This window comes from Lucilia cuprina, chromosome 6, assembly GCF_022045245.1.
Source record: "Lucilia cuprina isolate Lc7/37 chromosome 6, ASM2204524v1, whole genome shotgun sequence".
NCBI classification, from domain to species: Eukaryota; Metazoa; Arthropoda; class Insecta; order Diptera; family Calliphoridae; genus Lucilia; species Lucilia cuprina.
This window is the reverse complement of record NC_060954.1, coordinates 48418698-48435886: the sequence shown is the minus strand read 5'-3', so window position 1 is coordinate 48435886 and position 17189 is coordinate 48418698. Positions and strand designations below refer to the sequence as shown.

General features: G+C 26.3%; 1 protein-coding gene and 1 long non-coding RNA gene across 4 annotated transcripts in view; one reads left to right on the top strand and one right to left on the bottom strand.

Moving 5' to 3' along the window:
* Nucleotides 1-11536, top strand: part of LOC111676032 (acidic leucine-rich nuclear phosphoprotein 32 family member A) — a 14183-nt gene extending 2647 nt beyond the window's left edge. For 2 of the 3 annotated variants that reach the window (XM_046954740.1, XM_046954741.1), the window contains 7 exons: nucleotides 8068-8231; nucleotides 8300-8512; nucleotides 10001-10080; nucleotides 10393-10782; nucleotides 10884-10966; nucleotides 11041-11200; nucleotides 11277-11536. In XM_046954740.1, the coding sequence (XP_046810696.1) occupies nucleotides 8068-8231; nucleotides 8300-8512; nucleotides 10001-10080; nucleotides 10393-10782; nucleotides 10884-10966; nucleotides 11041-11200; nucleotides 11277-11323 (1137 nt within the window). In that variant the 3' untranslated portion in view covers nucleotides 11324-11536. The remainder of the gene's footprint in view (nucleotides 1-8067; nucleotides 8232-8299; nucleotides 8513-10000; nucleotides 10081-10392; nucleotides 10783-10883; nucleotides 10967-11040; nucleotides 11201-11276) is intronic. The other variant, XM_023436912.2, reaches the window with a different exon arrangement.
* Nucleotides 5010-5930, bottom strand: LOC124420736. The gene is made up of 2 exons (XR_006941343.1): nucleotides 5519-5930; nucleotides 5010-5418 (listed from the first exon to the last, which is right to left on the bottom strand). It is a non-coding gene; the product is annotated as an uncharacterized LOC124420736 (long non-coding RNA).
* Nucleotides 11537-17189: the final 5653 nt, after the last annotated feature.

Here is a 17189-nt window from a genome sequence, read left to right as displayed (position 1 = left end):
AGATAGATAGATAGATAGATAGATAGATAGATAGATAGATAGATAGATAGATAGATAGATAGATAGATAGATAGATAGATAGATAGATAGATAGATTGATAGATATATTGATAGATTGATAGATAGATTGATAGATTGATAGATAGATTGATAGATTAATAGATTGATAGATAGATAGATAGATAGATAGATAGATAGATAGATAGATAGATAGATAGATAGATAGATAGATAGATAATTAGACAGATAGATAGATAATTAGATAGATAGATAATTAGACAGATAGATAGATAATTAGATAGATAGATAGATAGATAGATAGATAGATAGACAGACAGTTAGATGGATAGATAGATATAAACTTGATTTTTCGACTTTTTCACATTTCCTAAAGAAACAAATTTCAAACAAAAATTATAAAATTATCAACTTTTAAAATTTTTTCGTCTTTAGACTTTTTGACGAAAAAGTCGACTTTTTCACATTGTTAGGATAAAAAGGTCGATTTCGACCTTTTATCCTAACAAAAAGTCATTTCTTCTATTATTTTATGGTCTATTTATAAAAAAATTTACTTTAAAATAGTTTGCTATATATGGCTAAAACTAAAAGTTGAATTTTTGCAAAGATGGTGACAAGTCGCATCTTTCAATTTATTAAAAGTCGACTTGTCCACTTCTTTCAATTTACGAAAAGTCTAGTTATTGACCAAATGTCAGCAGTGAAGTCCGATTTTAAGTTAAATTTAAGGCGATTATTTAAAAATCGAGGTAAACCTTATAATATGTTTCAGTATTACGAGTAATAAAAAAAGTTTATTTTAAAAGGAAATTCCTTCAAAATGAAGCTCTGTTAAACATGCCCTATTGTCTTACACAATCCCGCATTTTTTCGTTTATTAAAAATTTAACCACCTTAAAGTAAGGTATTAAAATCCTACCTAACACTATCAAATGAATTATTAGAATACTAAACATATTTTCTTACTTTTGCAACTATTATTGATGTAATTATTTTTGTCATTTACAAAAGGATCGTCGTAAAGAAAACCTTACGAGTTTAAGGCAAAAAGAAAAAAAAACAATAACAACTATCAAAGCAATAAGTTTTTGGTTTTACAAAAAGTGATGGTATTTAGTATAAAAAAATAAAAATGTAAAACAATTAAGATATTTCTTTAAATAATCTTTAAAGTAAAAAAAGACTCTTTGCATTGTTGTTCATACTTTTTCTTATAAATTGCATTTAACACAACTTTTTGAAATCCTTCTTTAGTGCAAATATATATATCATTTATGTATATGTAACGTATATGTGTATGTTGTGTTATAGACACAATTTGGTATCATATTACGAAGAAAATTTACATATATTTCTTTATAAATTTTAGTAGTTGTATAGTCCGTCGTTACCTAAATGCGGCAATTCACACAAAGACACACAAACATACACATATATATAATCATTTATTAAAGATACTGAATGACTGGTTGAAGCGGAGGGCCCATATTCTAACTAACTACATTTATGCACCAGGAACCGTTATTGAAAATAATTTTCATTTATACTGACTTGAAATTTTATCCATCTGTACGTACAACACATAAATACGATACAACTGTATATACAATCGCATGTAGAGGAAGGAGCTTTCTTGTACATAAATACATATTTGAGTTTTTTTTTTTTCGATGAAAAAGAAGCATATAACATTTTCAGAAAGTAAAAATCAATAATTTTTAAAATTCAAACAAACCATAAGATAAATTTTATATTTTTTAATGAATAAATTTTTAAAAAATGATCTAAAATTCAAGTCTACGGATACAATATCCTTCTTTGTTTATGTACATTTTGAGATAATCCCAACAAATATTAATTTTACTTAGAATATTCAAAAATGTTGTAATATATTGTATAAGGATTTTCTCAAAACTTTCATGATTAGCAATTAATTATAATTCAAAAAATCTAAATTTCTTTAAATTATTCAAAAATAATATAAATTAAACATATATATTAGAAATAATCCTACTACGTTCAGGAATTACTTTCGATTATTTATTTAATTGAGAAAAAATTTTTCAAAATTTTATTTCTAAAATCGACAGAACTGTCGACTTTTTTGTTAAAAATATTCCGCGGATCCAACTCGAAACTTTGGGAGGGGAATTTTTGTTTATTTATTTTCTTTTTCCTCATTTTTATATATTTTATGGACAATTTTCTTTTTTTCTTTTCCCTTACCCCCCCGTGGATCCGTCCATAAACTATATTGTTCAGATAATGTCGACTGTCATGTTAGAAAATCATAATCGATAAAGAGTTCCAAATATCGAACTTTTGTCGAAAATTCATAGTCGACGACTTTGTAGGTAAAAAGTTTAAATGTCAACTTTTTCTCTAAATGTTACTCGTTTTTACATTCTGATTGCAAACTTTTTTTAAAAATGCTTTTGATGTTGGTTGCAAGCCTATTATATTATTGACCCCGAGCTCGATAAATATTTTTTAATTTGGATTAAACAAAAAAGTTGAAGTAAGAACTATTAATCAATATTTAAATATTTATTTCCTTTCACAAAAAAGAATAATTGTAAAGTCGACTTTTCATAAAGCACAAAATTCGAAAAGTCGACTTTTTGAAAATAGTTAAGAAACTGAAAAGTTGACTTTATAAATCTCTAAATTGCGAAAAATATACTTTTTGTTTTAACTATATTTTACCTAAAGTTAATATTGAAATATTTTTGGAAACAACTAAGATCTGAAAGGCTTTACGCCCGTGTCTATATTAGACAAATATTTATTATGCTAAACGTCAAATTGTTAGAATAATAAAAAATTAGCAGGTACAGACGGCATTTATTAGCGTTATAACATCGTTATGACAGTATTGTCTAAAAAATTGTTTAGACAACGTTGTCTTGATAACAAACGTCATTTTATTGTAAAATTTGTTTAGAATTTTGATGTTGTGAAATTAAAATTGATGTTTAACATAAGTTTTAGTAAAATTAGTGAATATTTACAAAATTTGCTTTAACTTTTAATTGTTTTTAAAAAATGTAGCATTATTTCAATTATATGTGAGTTGTCGTGACAAAAATCAATATTTTTGTTACACCTATGCATAAATATTAACAAAAAATATAAATTATTTTCTGCCGACATTTTGTCAAGTATCGTGATATATATTTTTCTAATATAGACACGGTGTTTGTCGATATTAAAAGATTTTGTGTTAGTCAGCTGGTCGATGGGGAAACAACTCTGTATAAGCCACCAGCAGCGATCTATTGTTGAAAGAAAATCTAATTTTTTTGTATTTTTGAGAGGTTAATTTTTCAATATTTGAACTTTAATATGTGTCGTTCAGTATAAAGTTTATACGTTCATACGAAAACATCAACAAGTTTTCTGTCAACTCTACCGCATCCAGTAAATGGCCAAAAAAACCGAAAATTTTTCTGCCTTCTTTTTGTCAAGTGCTGTGGTAAATATTTGTCTAATATAGACACGGGTTTGGTTGATATTAAAAGATTTTGCTTAAGTCAGCTGATCGATGTTTAAACAACTCTGAAAAATCCAACAGTATGGTTCTATTGTTGAAAGAAAATCTAAACTTTTTGTAGTTTTGAAAGGTAATATGTCACGTTCAGCACATAGTTAAACAAAGTAGTTAAAACAAAAAGTCGACATTTCGACTTTTTCATTTAATTAAAAGTCGATTTTTCGACTTTTTCTTTATAATGTTGCCAAAAGAGTAAATTTATAATGTTGCCATTTAAATTATATTATTAATTTATAATAAATAAATTTTTTATATTTTTTCTATTTCTTGCAATTTTTTGAGTTTTTTCGACTTCTTTCTATTTTCGACTTTTTTCGCCTTTTCGACTTCCTCCGACTATTTTCGACTTTTTCCGATTTTTTTCGACTTTTTCCGACTTTTTCCTGCTTTTCGACTTTTCGACTCTTTCCGACTTTTTGACTCTTTCCTACTTTTCGACTTTTATTTAGTCGACTTTTCGACTTTTTCATAGACGATAGTCGAGTTATCGACTTTTTAGGAACAAAATAGTCGACTTCGACTTTTTTTCGACAAAAAGTCGATTGTTCGATTATTCGAAAGTCGATTTATAGAACCCTAGTTCAGCATAAATTTTATGTGTAGAGCTTTTGGCGATTTCGTTTAATATTATAAGAAAACATCAACAAGTTATCTGGCAACACTGTTGCATTCAGTAAATTAATAAGTCTTTAATAGGACTTTTTTTTTAATCTCACATAATATTGAACACATTTGTTTAGAAATACATAACATTTTGAAAATTTATATAATACATTAATTAAGATCGGTCAGACGGTCCTTTAGCTCTATGGTCGAAATATATGTCAATGTGTTATACATATGCACATATAGATTTGTATACATGCATGTAGAAAGTGACACACACACACACACTTAATTCATCTCAACTTTTTACCATTTATAGTGGAACCAAATGCGCAAATTGTTGTTTTATTTTACAGGTAATGTTTCAATTTCATTGAAATTGTTATTGAAAATGAAACTGAAAATTATTATGCAAAAAAATGTTATCAGTTTAAATGTGTTTAATTGAATAAATAACTAATCTACCGCAATTGAAATTTAATAACAACACAATTTTAAATGTGAAAACACAAACCTCAGTCGGTTTTTAATAAAACTTTTGTACTCATAAACCACTGTCAAGTATTTGTGACTGTTTTTTTTTTATTCTTTTAGGGTAATTTTTGTTCTATCAAATTTTGTCTTTGTTGTTGCAAGAAACAACAAGAAAAAACCCTATCCATTTAGCGGCATTTTTTTGCAAGTACATACATGTGAGTGTTTGTATTAAATTTACAAGCTTTTTGTTTTGCTCTTCTTTCTTTTCTATCGTTTTTCTTATACTTCTTCCAACCAGATGTATCAATTCCACTTAATTCCCTTTTTTATGAATATATAAACAAGTTATGTGTGTGTGTGTGTATGTGTAAAAGAATTTTGACATTTTATTCTTTTCATGTCTGGTGGGGCATTTCTTCGATTACATCATAATTTTTTTTGACCAACGTATTTTTTTCCAGCTGAAATTAGTTTTATCTTAAAGAAAACATACATTTTACACAATTTTCCATTTCTTTAAAAGAACAACTTTTTTAATTTTGAACATTTTCCAAAAAATGTAAATTTTTTTCTCTTTTTTTTATCACACACATTCGTTCACACTGCTGCTGCTGTTGTTTTGATGACAACACGCAATATGGCGGCTGTTATATGAACGCTTGCTAAAATGCGACTAGTTTTATCTTTCTTTCGCACTTTGGTTTATGTTCAGTTTTTGTTTTTTTTTCTTTCATGTTTCTCCTTTTTTTTGATATCTCTACCTACAGAAAACAAAAAAAAAAAAAATGAGTGAGCAACAAGGTGGTAAAATTTTTATTTTGTTTTGTTTCATTTTTGTAACATTTCATTTCCATTTGATACCTTTTTAGCAACAGCAGCTGTTTTATTATTACTATCAATTTGTTTTAAAATTGCATTCGTTTCTTTCCATCTTGACAAATGCATTCTTGTGCATCTTCTTTGTTGTAGTTGTTTCTTCTACTATATGAGTGTCACTAGTACTCCTTGGCTTTTTGCAAAAAAAAAAAAAAGTGTCACTCACTCGTACCCCTTTCCTAACAACTTGCCCTTTAGGTTTATCTTTTTTTTTTTTCAACACATTGTCTGTACTCCCATTTATTGATTTTGTAAAAGTTCATTTTTTATTATTTTCTTCTTTTTGTTACTTTTTTTTCAATTCTTGGTATAATGTTCTATCTGGACCAATTTCCTATAACTATCTTGATCATATTACATACATACAATTTTCATGATAACCCTTTGACCTTAACTTTGAACATAATGTTTATTTTTTATACAAGATAAACCACAACTTAACGGAATATATTTTGAAAATATAATTTCTCTAAAAAAAAGTGTTGCCAACTTATAGTCTAGTCAACTTAATGCAGGGATGGAAAATACATTGCTTATTTCTGAAGATCATTTCTAGTTATGTTCTAATTTGGTTATAGTTAGGGTTCTATAAATCGACTTTCGAATAATCGAACAATCGACTTTTTGTCGAAAAGTCCAAAAAAGTCGATAACTCGACTATCGTCTATGAAAAAAGTCGAATAGTCGACTTTGTAAATAAAACTCGAAAAGAGTCGGAAAGAGTCGAAAAACGTCGAAAATAGTCGGAAAAAGTCGAATATAGTCGAAAAATCAACTTTTAACTAAATGCAAAAAGTCGAAAAGTCGACTTTTCATAAAATGCAAAAGTCGACTTTTCGTTTCAACTATAGAACCCTAGTTATAGTTCATTTCAAGTTAGGGTTCTATAAATCGACTTTCGAATAATCGAACAATCGACTTTTTGTCGAAAAAAGTCGAAAAGTCGAAGTCGACTATTTTGTTCCAAAAACGTCGATAACTCGACTATCGTCTATGAAAGAAGTCGAAAAGTCGACTTTGTAAATAAAAATCGAAAAATTGAAAAAAAAAAGTCGAAAAGTCGGAAAACGTCGAAAATAGAAAAAAGTCGAAAAACTCAAAAAATTGCAACAAATAGAAAAAATATTAATAAAATTTTTTTATTAATAGTAATATAATGTTAAATGGAAACATTATAAATTTACGCTTCTAGCAAAAGTCGAAAAATCGACTATTTATAAAATATTAAAAGTCGAAAAATCGACTTTTAACTAAATGCAAAAAGTCGTAAAGTAGACTTTTCATAAAATGCAAAAGGTCGAAATGTCGACTTTTCATAAAATGCAAAAAGTCAAAAAGTCGACTTTTCGTTTCAACTACAGAACCCTACTAGTTATGATCTAATTTGGTTATAGTTCAGTTCTAGTTTAATTTTAGTTCATTTCTACTCTAAAAAGAGTGTTGCCATCTTACAGTCTGGTGAACTTAATGCAGGGATGGAAAATACATTGCTTATATATAAAGATTTCTAGTTAAGTTTTAATTTGGTTAAAGTTCAGTTTTAGTTTAATTCGAGTTCATTTCTACTCTAAAAAAAGTGTTGCCAACTTATAGTCTAGTAAACTTAATGCAGGGATGGAAAATACATTGATTATTTCTAGTTAAGTTCTAATTTGGTTGTAGTTCAGTTCAGTGTACACTTAATAAGGTAGCCTCGTCCGCACAGCTGATCATCAGCTTTTACAATCTTATCTGTCAAAATTCCTGTTTGTTTACATAGAAAAAAAATCGCAAAAGGTGTAAAAATTTTAAAAAGTTCAGAAAATTATGGTTTTAAAGGAGTTTTCTAGGTCAATCGTGATTAAATGTCTTTGTTATCCTTCTCTCTTGATAAAAAAGAAAATCTTTAGCTCCGACATACGTTCTAAATCAGTTTCAACTATTTTTAACACGACCAATCACTTTCCACAAAAAACACGTTTTATTCGGAAAATTGGTCTTCCCAATAGATATAGTTATGATTTTCAGACATTCCACGTTTAATTAATATAATATATTAATATTAATAGTTAAAAAATTAAATAATTGCTAAAAACTCATATTTTTATTGTGTTTATTTGTTGCTTTTTCATTCTACACACACAGCTTTTTTTGACAGATGGGATTATTCTACAATAACAAATCGCCTGTTGTTTTTGTATTGTTGTATTTGTTGTAGCGACGAGGCTACCTTATTAAGTGTACACTGGTTCAGTTCAAGTTTAATTCGAGTTCATTTCTACTTTAGTTTTGTTTAGTTCTACTTTCGTTTAGTTCTAGATCAGTTCAGTTAGTTTATTTCTAGTTCAGTTCTAGTTTAGTTTAATTTAAGCTCACTTCTACTTCAGGGCAATTCTACATCGAAATTATCTCAATAAAATTGCTCTATAACTGACGTATAATGAAACTACTTCTTATTTAGGATAGAATCTCAACTGATCTGATCACATATATAGTAAAATTTTCGAAAATTCAATCCCAAACTAAACTTTTATTATTATTATTATTATTATTAGATTACAGAATTAAATTTGGACAATTGCCGGAGTACAAGCATTGTTGGCCTTACCGATGAATATACAGCGTTGGAATCACTAAGTCTAATTAATGTTGGCCTTACAACATTAAAAGGTTTTCCCAAATTACCCAATTTAAAGAAACTGGAATTATCAGATAACAGGTAAATAAAACATTGATTCATTTTTTTTTGTTATCTTTATTTAATTATTTTTAATATTATTATTACAGAATATCAAATGGCCTCAATTATTTGCATACTAGCCCAAAATTACAATATTTAAATTTATCCGGTAATAAAATCAAAGATTTAGAAGCCTTAAAACCTTTGGAAGAATTTAAACATTTAGCCATATTGGATTTATTTAATAATGAAGCAACACAAATTGAAAATTATCGTGAGAAAATTTTTGAAATGTTGCCTTCATTAAGATTTTTAGATGGGTAAGTCGTTAAACTGCACTAGAAATTAAACAGAACTGAACTAAAACTGAATTCGAATTGTAATAGAACTAAACTAGAACCGAACTAGAACTTAACAAGAACTGAACTAGAACTGAACTAGAACTAAACTAGAACTAAACTAGAACTAAACTAGAACTGAACTAGAACTGAACTAGAACTGAACTAGAACTGAACTAGAACTAAACTAGAACTAAACTAGAACTGAACTAGAACTGAACTAGAACTGAACTAGAACTGAACTAGAACTGAACTAGAACTGAACTAGAACTGAACTAGAACTGAACTAGAACTGAACTAGAACTGAACTAGAACTGAACTAGAACTAAACTAGAACTGAACTAGAACTGAACTAGAACTTGAACTAGAACTTGAACTAGAACTAAACTAGAACTGAACTAGAACTGAACTAAAATTGAGCTAGAATTGAACTAGAACTGAACTAAAACTGAAATAGAACTGAACTAGAACTGAACTAGAACTGAACTAGAACTGAACTAGAACTGAACTAGAACTGAACTAGAACTGAACTAGACTGAACTAGAACTGAACTAGAACTGAACTAGAACTGAACTAGAACTGAACTAGAACTGAACTAGAACTGAACTAGAACTGAACTAGAACTGAACTAGAACTGAACTAGAACTGAACTAGAACTGAACTAGAACTGAACTAGAACTGAACTAGAACTGAACTAGAACTGAAAAAAACTAGAACTGAACTAGAACTGAACTAGAACTGAACTAGAACTGAACTAGAACTGAACTAGACTAAACTAGAACTGAACTAGAACTGAACTAGAACTGGACTAGAACTGAACTAGAACTGAACTTGAACTGAACTAGAACTGAACTAGAACTGAACTAGAACTGAACTAGAACTGAACTAGAACTGAACTAGAACTGAACTAGAACTGAACTAGAACTAAACTAGAACTGAACTAGAACTGAACTAAAATTGAGCTAGAATTGAACTAGAACTGAACTAGAACTGAAATAGAATTGAACTAGCACTGAACTAGAACTGAACTAGAACTGAACTAGAACTGAACTAGAACTGAACTAGAACTGAACTAGAACTGAACTAGAACTGGACTAGAACTGAACTAGAACTGAACTAGAACTGAACTAGAACTGAACTAGAACTGAGCTAGAACTGAACTAGCACTGAACTAGAACTGAACTAGAACTGAACTAGAACTGAACTAGAACTGAACTAGAACTGAACTAGAACTGAACTAGAGCTGAACTAGAACTGAACTAGAACTGAACTAGAACTGATCTAGAGCTGAACTAGAATTGAACTAGAATTGAACTAGAATTGAACTAGAACTGAACTAGAACTGAACCAGAACTGAACTAGTAGTGAACTAGAACTGAACTATAACTGAACTGGAATTAAAGTAGAACTGAACTATTGCCTCAATATATGTTTCTATATCCTAACTTTATCCTTATTTTTTTTTTTTAGATTTGATTGTAATGATGTCGAGGCGCCTTCAGAAGGTGATGACGAGGAAGACAATTTAAATTATTATGATAATGATGAGGGTAAGTTTTGAATACAAATTATTTGTATCAATCATTAACAGATATTGCAAATTAAATATGAAGAACAAAAGGTATTACACTAGTAAATAGGGTATTGGACAAATATGATAAAAAAAAATATTTCATTCATTCAACCATTCATTAAACATTAACAATGTAATTTCATAAACAAAAATGTTGCTTTGAATTAAAAAAAAATAAAAAAAAAAAAACTTTTTAAATATGTTTTAAAAATTCCCATGTTTTGCTGATTAACACAAACGGCTAAAATGCACAAGCAATATTTTTTCATACGAACACAATGTATTTCAGACAAACAAAATGCATTCACTTTAAATGGTTTAGAAATTGATTTGGATGAATTAGAAGAATTTGAAAAACGTGTCAAAGCTAAACGTGAAGCAAAATTAAAGCAGCAACAAGAAAATAATGTTACTACAAATGACCAAACAACGGTCAATAAGACGGACAACAGTGCTGCAACTGAGTTGGCAGAAGTTGATGAACTAGATGAATATTTAAAAACTTTAAAATTAAAAGAACAGAAAAATGAAAAAGAGATAACATCTACGACAAATACTACTAATACTACTGATTCCACAATGAATTCTTCGAACAATGTAGGAACGTCGGCAAATTTTGTTCTTTTATTATATTGGTTTTTAGCCATTTTAAATTTAGCCAGTGCCACATTTAGTAATCGTAAGCATTATTCCAAATAGCTTTAACAGTCTTAAATTAATCAAATACATTTGTTTTCTTTTTTTTTTTTTGTTTCTTTTTTCTTTTCAATTCAACATTAGATGACAATGAAAGTGATGAAGAAAATGATAGTGAAATGTATGGCAGTAGCGATGATGAGGATAATGATGTATCATTATCTGAGGTAAGTTGGTTGTGTTTCTTTTTACTTTATAAGATATTTAATGGAGTTTTTATTTTGTTTGTAAATTATTAAAGGTTTATAATGATGATTTAGAAGAGGATGAAGATGAATGGGATGAAGAAAATGCTGCTGAAAATGATGATGATGAAGATGAAGATAGTGATGAGGATGAGGCCAATGATTCAGCTGTAGCATCAAATGCTGATAAAGATGCTGGCGAGGGCAATGCTAATGGTAACAACAGCAACAAAATTTAATAGTTTTTCAAAAGATTTTTTTAATTTATTTCTCTGACTTCTTTTTTTTGCAGCCGAAGAAACCCAGGCACGGGGTAAGAAAAGAAAGCATGAGGGTTAAAACCATAAACTTTAACAAATTTTCGGTTAATCATCCCGTTATTTTCCATGTGTTTTTCTTTTTTATTAAATCTTTATATACATCGTCGTTTTTATATTAATGCATCATAATTTTACTTTATACAAAACAACCAATTATAAAAAAGAAGAGAAAAAAAAAACATTTGCAAGTTTTATTTTTCGTATAAGAAAAGCTGAAACAAAATCAAATTAATATTTAAGTCTAAAAAATAAAAAAACATAAAACAAACAAAAAAAAAACAACAACCATAAAAGAAAAATTAAGAGAAAATTTAACAGTTAAACTTTAAAAATACCCAAAAACACCACTTTTTAAGTAAAAACAAAAAACAAAATATATTATATATTATAAAATAAAGGATTTCATTTACAATTATAACAACAACAAAAAAACAAAACAAGAATAGAAATATTTACAAAACAATACACCACACCAACAAGTAATTTTTGTTTTTTTTTTCGGAACAGTTTATGAAAATATTATAGTATATAAATAACAAAAACAACAATAACAGTAAAGTATGTTTTATGTATTTAATAGAAAGAAGCTGAAAAAAAACAACAACAAAAAAAATTCCCCCTTTTCTTTTACAAAAAAAAAAAACTATAATAATAAACCAAACAAACACCACATAACCATGTTTAGAGTTAAAAAAAACAAAAACAAACATTACATGTATTTTATTTAGTTTAAATTGTGTACAACAACTATATAAAAGAAAATAAATCTTTAACATTTCAAACAAAAATTTTTTAAAACCAAACTCTCCTCTGTTTCCCGCTGGCATTTTCTGCAAAAAAAAAAAAAAAAAAACATTGAAATAAATCTAAATTAAAATATTCAAAGTTGTTGAGTTTTTAAATATATAAAAACAATAAATTTTTTATGAATTTCTTAAAAAAAACTCAATATAAAGTTGAGTTTTAAGTTTTTTAAATACAAACACAATTTTTTTATAAATTTTAAAATTTTTTTAAAGAAATTTGAAAAAAAAATTAGAATTTTTCAAATTTAACTTATTTGTTTATAAATCCTACTGATTTACAGCTTTTTTTTTAAACAAATTTAAAAAATTTCGAACATTAGTTTGAATTTTCGAAATATTTTTTGAAATTCCGAAAAAATACTTTCAAAATTTGTAAATTTCAAGTAAAAAAATGGAATTAAAGCAAACTGAACAAATATTTGTATAAATTCACATGATAAACAGGATATTTTTTTACCGTTTTAATACTTTTTCCAAAAACAGTTAAATTTTCCAAAATATTCGAATTTTAGAAAGTTTAGAAATTTGAAAAAGTTATTGAATTGTTCCTCAAATCAAATTTTACTTATTTGTTAATAAATCTACCTGATTAAAAGGTTATTTTAACAGTTTTAACAAATTTCGAACATAAGTTTGAATTTTCGAAATATTTTTTGAAATTCCGAAAAAATACTTTCAAAATTTCTAAGTTTCAAATTAAAAAATGGAATCAAATCAAACTAAAACTATATTTTTATAAATTCTCAAGATAAACAGAATATTCTTTTACCGTCTTAATACTTTTTCGAAAAAAAAGCAAAATTTTCCAAAATATTCGAATTTTAAAAAATTTAGAAATTTTAAAAATTTTTTGAATTCTTCCTCAAATCAAATTTTACTTATTTGTTTAGAAAACCTACTGATTTACAGTTTTTAACAATATTAAAAAATTTCGAACATAAGTTTGAATTTATGAAATTCCGAAAAAATACTTTCAAAATTTTTAAGTTTCAAATTAAAAAATGGAATCAAATCAAACTAAAGCTATATTTTTATAAATTCTCATGATAAACAGAATGTTCTTCTACCTTTTTAATACTTTTTCGTAAAAAAAGCTAAATTTTCCAAAATATTCAAATTTTAAAAAGTTGAGAAATTTAAAAAAGTTTTTGAATTGTTTCTCAAATCAAATTTTACTTATTTGTTTATAAATTCTACTGATTTAGATTTAAAATAAAGAGTTTTAACAAATTTCGAACATAAGTTTGAATTTTCGAAATATTTTTTGTAATTCCGAAAAAATACTTTCAAAATTTTTAAGTTTGAAAGTAAAAAAGTGGAAACAAATCAAACTGAAACAATATTTTTATAAATTCTCATGATAAACATAATATTCTTAATACTTTTTCGAAAGCCAGCAAAATTTTCCAAAATATTCGAAATTTAAAAAAAAAAATCCACAAATATAAAAACTTAAGATTTTGAGCTTTTAAGTTTTTTCGAATATATGTTCGAATTTTTAAATTAGTTTTTAACCGTTTTAACACTTTTTCGAAAACAAGCTAAATTTTTTCAAAATTTTCGAAATTGAAAAAATTTTCAAAAAAAAAATAAAAACTTAAGATTTTTACAGGTTATTTAATATGTTTTAAGCTTTTTTCGAACATATATTCAAAGTTCTAAATTTGTTTTTTAATCTCCAAAAACATACTTTTTTCGATTTTAAAAAGTTAATATTCAGAAAATATTTAAAAAATGAACATGGTTCCAAAATTTTAAAATTCGAACTGAAATCAAACTAATACTCAATCCTAATCTGCACATTGATTACAACGATCAGAATCTTAAGCAAAAGAAGAAGCAATTCCATTTTAATTCAATGCATTACGATTGTGAATATTCTGCATTACCATCGTAACTACTTATTTGTAAATTGTTGTTTGAATCGAAATGCAAAATACCAAAGTTGCCAAATGGAAACAATTTCAATTCCAATTTTAATGAAGAAAAGAAGTGATTATAATTTTTTTTGAAAACCTTATGATTTACACTATCCTTCAAGAGTTTTTAAACTTTTTCGAAAATATGTTCGAATTAAAAAAAAAAAATTTGAAATTTTTCAAAATTTTTTAATTTAAGTTTTAGAATTTGTACTCAAATCATGAAAAAATTATATTTTCATAAAAAAAAACTCACAAATTTAAGGTTATTTTAACTGTTATTTAAAATTTTTGAAAATGTTAAAAATATTTCCAAAAATTTTAAGTTCGAATTTGAAAATAGCGCAAGAAATTGGTCACAAGTCTGACTAAAATTAAATTTTTATGAAAGCTTACGATGTAGAGGTTTCTTTAAATGTTTTAAATATTTTTCAAATACAAGTTCGAATTTTCAAAATTGTTTTAAGAATTTTCATAAAGAAAAATAAAAATATTTCCAATAATTTTAAGTTCGAAATCGAAAATCGCGCAAGAAATTGGCCACAAGTCTGACTAAAATTATATTTTTATGAAAGCTCATGATATACAGGTTATTTAAATATGCTTTCGGACATTAAGCAGTTTTAAAAATTTTTCGAATATAAGTTCGAATTTTCAAAATGATTTTAAGAATCTCGAAAAAACGCTTAAACGCACTATAAAAAGGCTGGGTGCTAAAAAATATTGAAAACGCTACACAATTTGTTAAAACTAAAAAATATTGAAAACGCTACACAATTTGTTAAAACTCGAAAAATATTTTCAAAATTTTTAAGTTTGAAATTGAAAATAGTGCAAGAAATTGGTCACACGAGTGAGTTTTCAATAAAAATTATAATTTTCTGAAAACTCTCGATTTAAAGGTTATTTTCAATGTTTAAAAATATTTTCGAACATAGAAAAGTTTTAAAAATTTTTCTAATACAAGTTCGAATTTTCAAAATTGTTGTTTTTTGAAAATCGCAAAAAGAAATATTAAAGTGCCTAACACCACTATGAAAAGCTGAAACCATATTCAAAATATTCGAAAATTTGTAAAAATTTCAAAAATATTTTTAAAATTTTTAAAGTTCGAAATTGAAATTACGCATGAAATTGACCACAAATCTAATTATTATTATATTTTCATAAAGCCTCAAGACTTAGAGAATATTTAACAGTTTGAAAACTTTTTCGAACATAAGTTCGAATTTTCGAAAAATTAACTTATGTTTAAAATTGGTCCCCGGAAAGTTTTCAAATGTTATAACCTGTGTTTTCAAAATTCAATTGCTAAAGAAAGTTGAATTTTATTAAGAGTATTTAATTTTTTTCGGAATTTTAAGGTTAGAATTGAAGAAAAAATTGTATCTTTAAATAAAAGTAAAATTATGAATACTTATGAATTAGAACTATAAAAAGCGTGCAATGTATTATGAAAGAACTTTAAATATTTTTAAAACTATAATATGCATGTTTTTGAATCCTCCTTTTAACAGTTTTAAAACTTCTTCAAGAATTAACTCGATTTTAGACAAAAAAGTTTTAATCTAAGAAAAAAAAATTGTACACTACAAAAAATATGGAGTTTTAAATATTCGAAAAATATTTTAATTCAGCAACAATATTGAAAATATTTTAAATCTCAAATAAAATTTTAAATTATTAACAAAATGTTTAACTTTGAATTTGTTAAACAAAAAACTTGTAAAATGATGTGTAAGGATGTGTAATGTTTTAATTATTTTTTCGTAATTCTCTTAAAGTTAATATTAAATACATGTACATTACTAGAAACCAGTAATTAAATACAAAAAATGAAAAGTCAAATAAAACAAATAAAAATTGTAAAAAAAAACCTACCCTTGTTTTAAATTTATAGAAAAAGTTATTAAATGTTTAAGACATAACGTACATCGATTTCAAATTTTAATAAATTGACTTTCGAACATAATTATTGTTATTGCAAATCAAACTTCTTCAGACTTTATATGTTTGATGTCGATTTATAGAAACCTTTGTTCGAAAGTCGACTTATAGCAAAATTGCTGACACTTTTCAACACTGTCATTTATACAACACTAATGAAATGTTAGTGCTGCCATCTTTAGTTAGAATTTTAAATCTTGCATTTCATTATACAGTTAATTAAAGTTATAATGAATTTAATACATTTTCAAATCATTACTAGGTTTTTTAGCAATCGACTTTCGAATAATCGAAAGGATCCTTGACCTATTTTTGTTGGCATTTTGTTATTAAAAATCGAAGTCTAGTCGAAAAGAAAAATAGAGTAGTAGGAAATGGGTCGACTCTGAGGGTAAAAGTATTTTAAAAGTGAAAAGTCGACAAAAATTCTAAAAAAACTAAACAAAAACCTAAAATTCAATGTTAAATAAATGTCAACTGTTTCAATATTGTAGAAGTCGAAAAATCAATGTAATTTGAAACAGATCGCAAAATCAACTTTTCATAAATTGCAAAATCGAAAAGTCGACATTTTGTTTCAAGTAGTTGGGTTTTTCGATTCTAATTTAATTATTTGTGTTAAAAATATTATGTTTCTAGGTTTAGAAATGTTTTAAATTAACTTCGAAAGTCGACTTTTCTAATTTTTTATTAAACACTATCAAAAAAGATGAGGAGTACATTGATTTTGTCATTCCGTTTGTAACACATACATAAATGAATCATAGACCCACAAAAGTATATGTATATTCTAAGTCGATCTAGCCATGTCTGTCTGTTGAAAGCACAATAGAGCCCGAAGTGAAATAGTTAGGAAGTTGAAATTTTCTACAAATATTTCTTATAGGAAAATTTAACCCCCATAAAAAATGGCCCCGAAAAACAGCTTTAACAGTCATAACTATTTTAAAAATGCAAGTATAGCGACAAAATTCGACATAAATAAGTCTTGTAACTCACTGTACCAAATATTACGAAGATCGGTCTATAAATAACCCTACCCCTCATATATGGTCCCCCTCCAAAAAATGACTTTAACGCCGATTACTGACTTAAAAATATGAGTTTAGCGCTGAAATTCGATATAAGTAAGTTTCTTACGGGCAAAAATCTATTTACCTAATATTATAAAGATCGGTCTATAATTAACCCTACTCCCTTAAAAAAAATATTT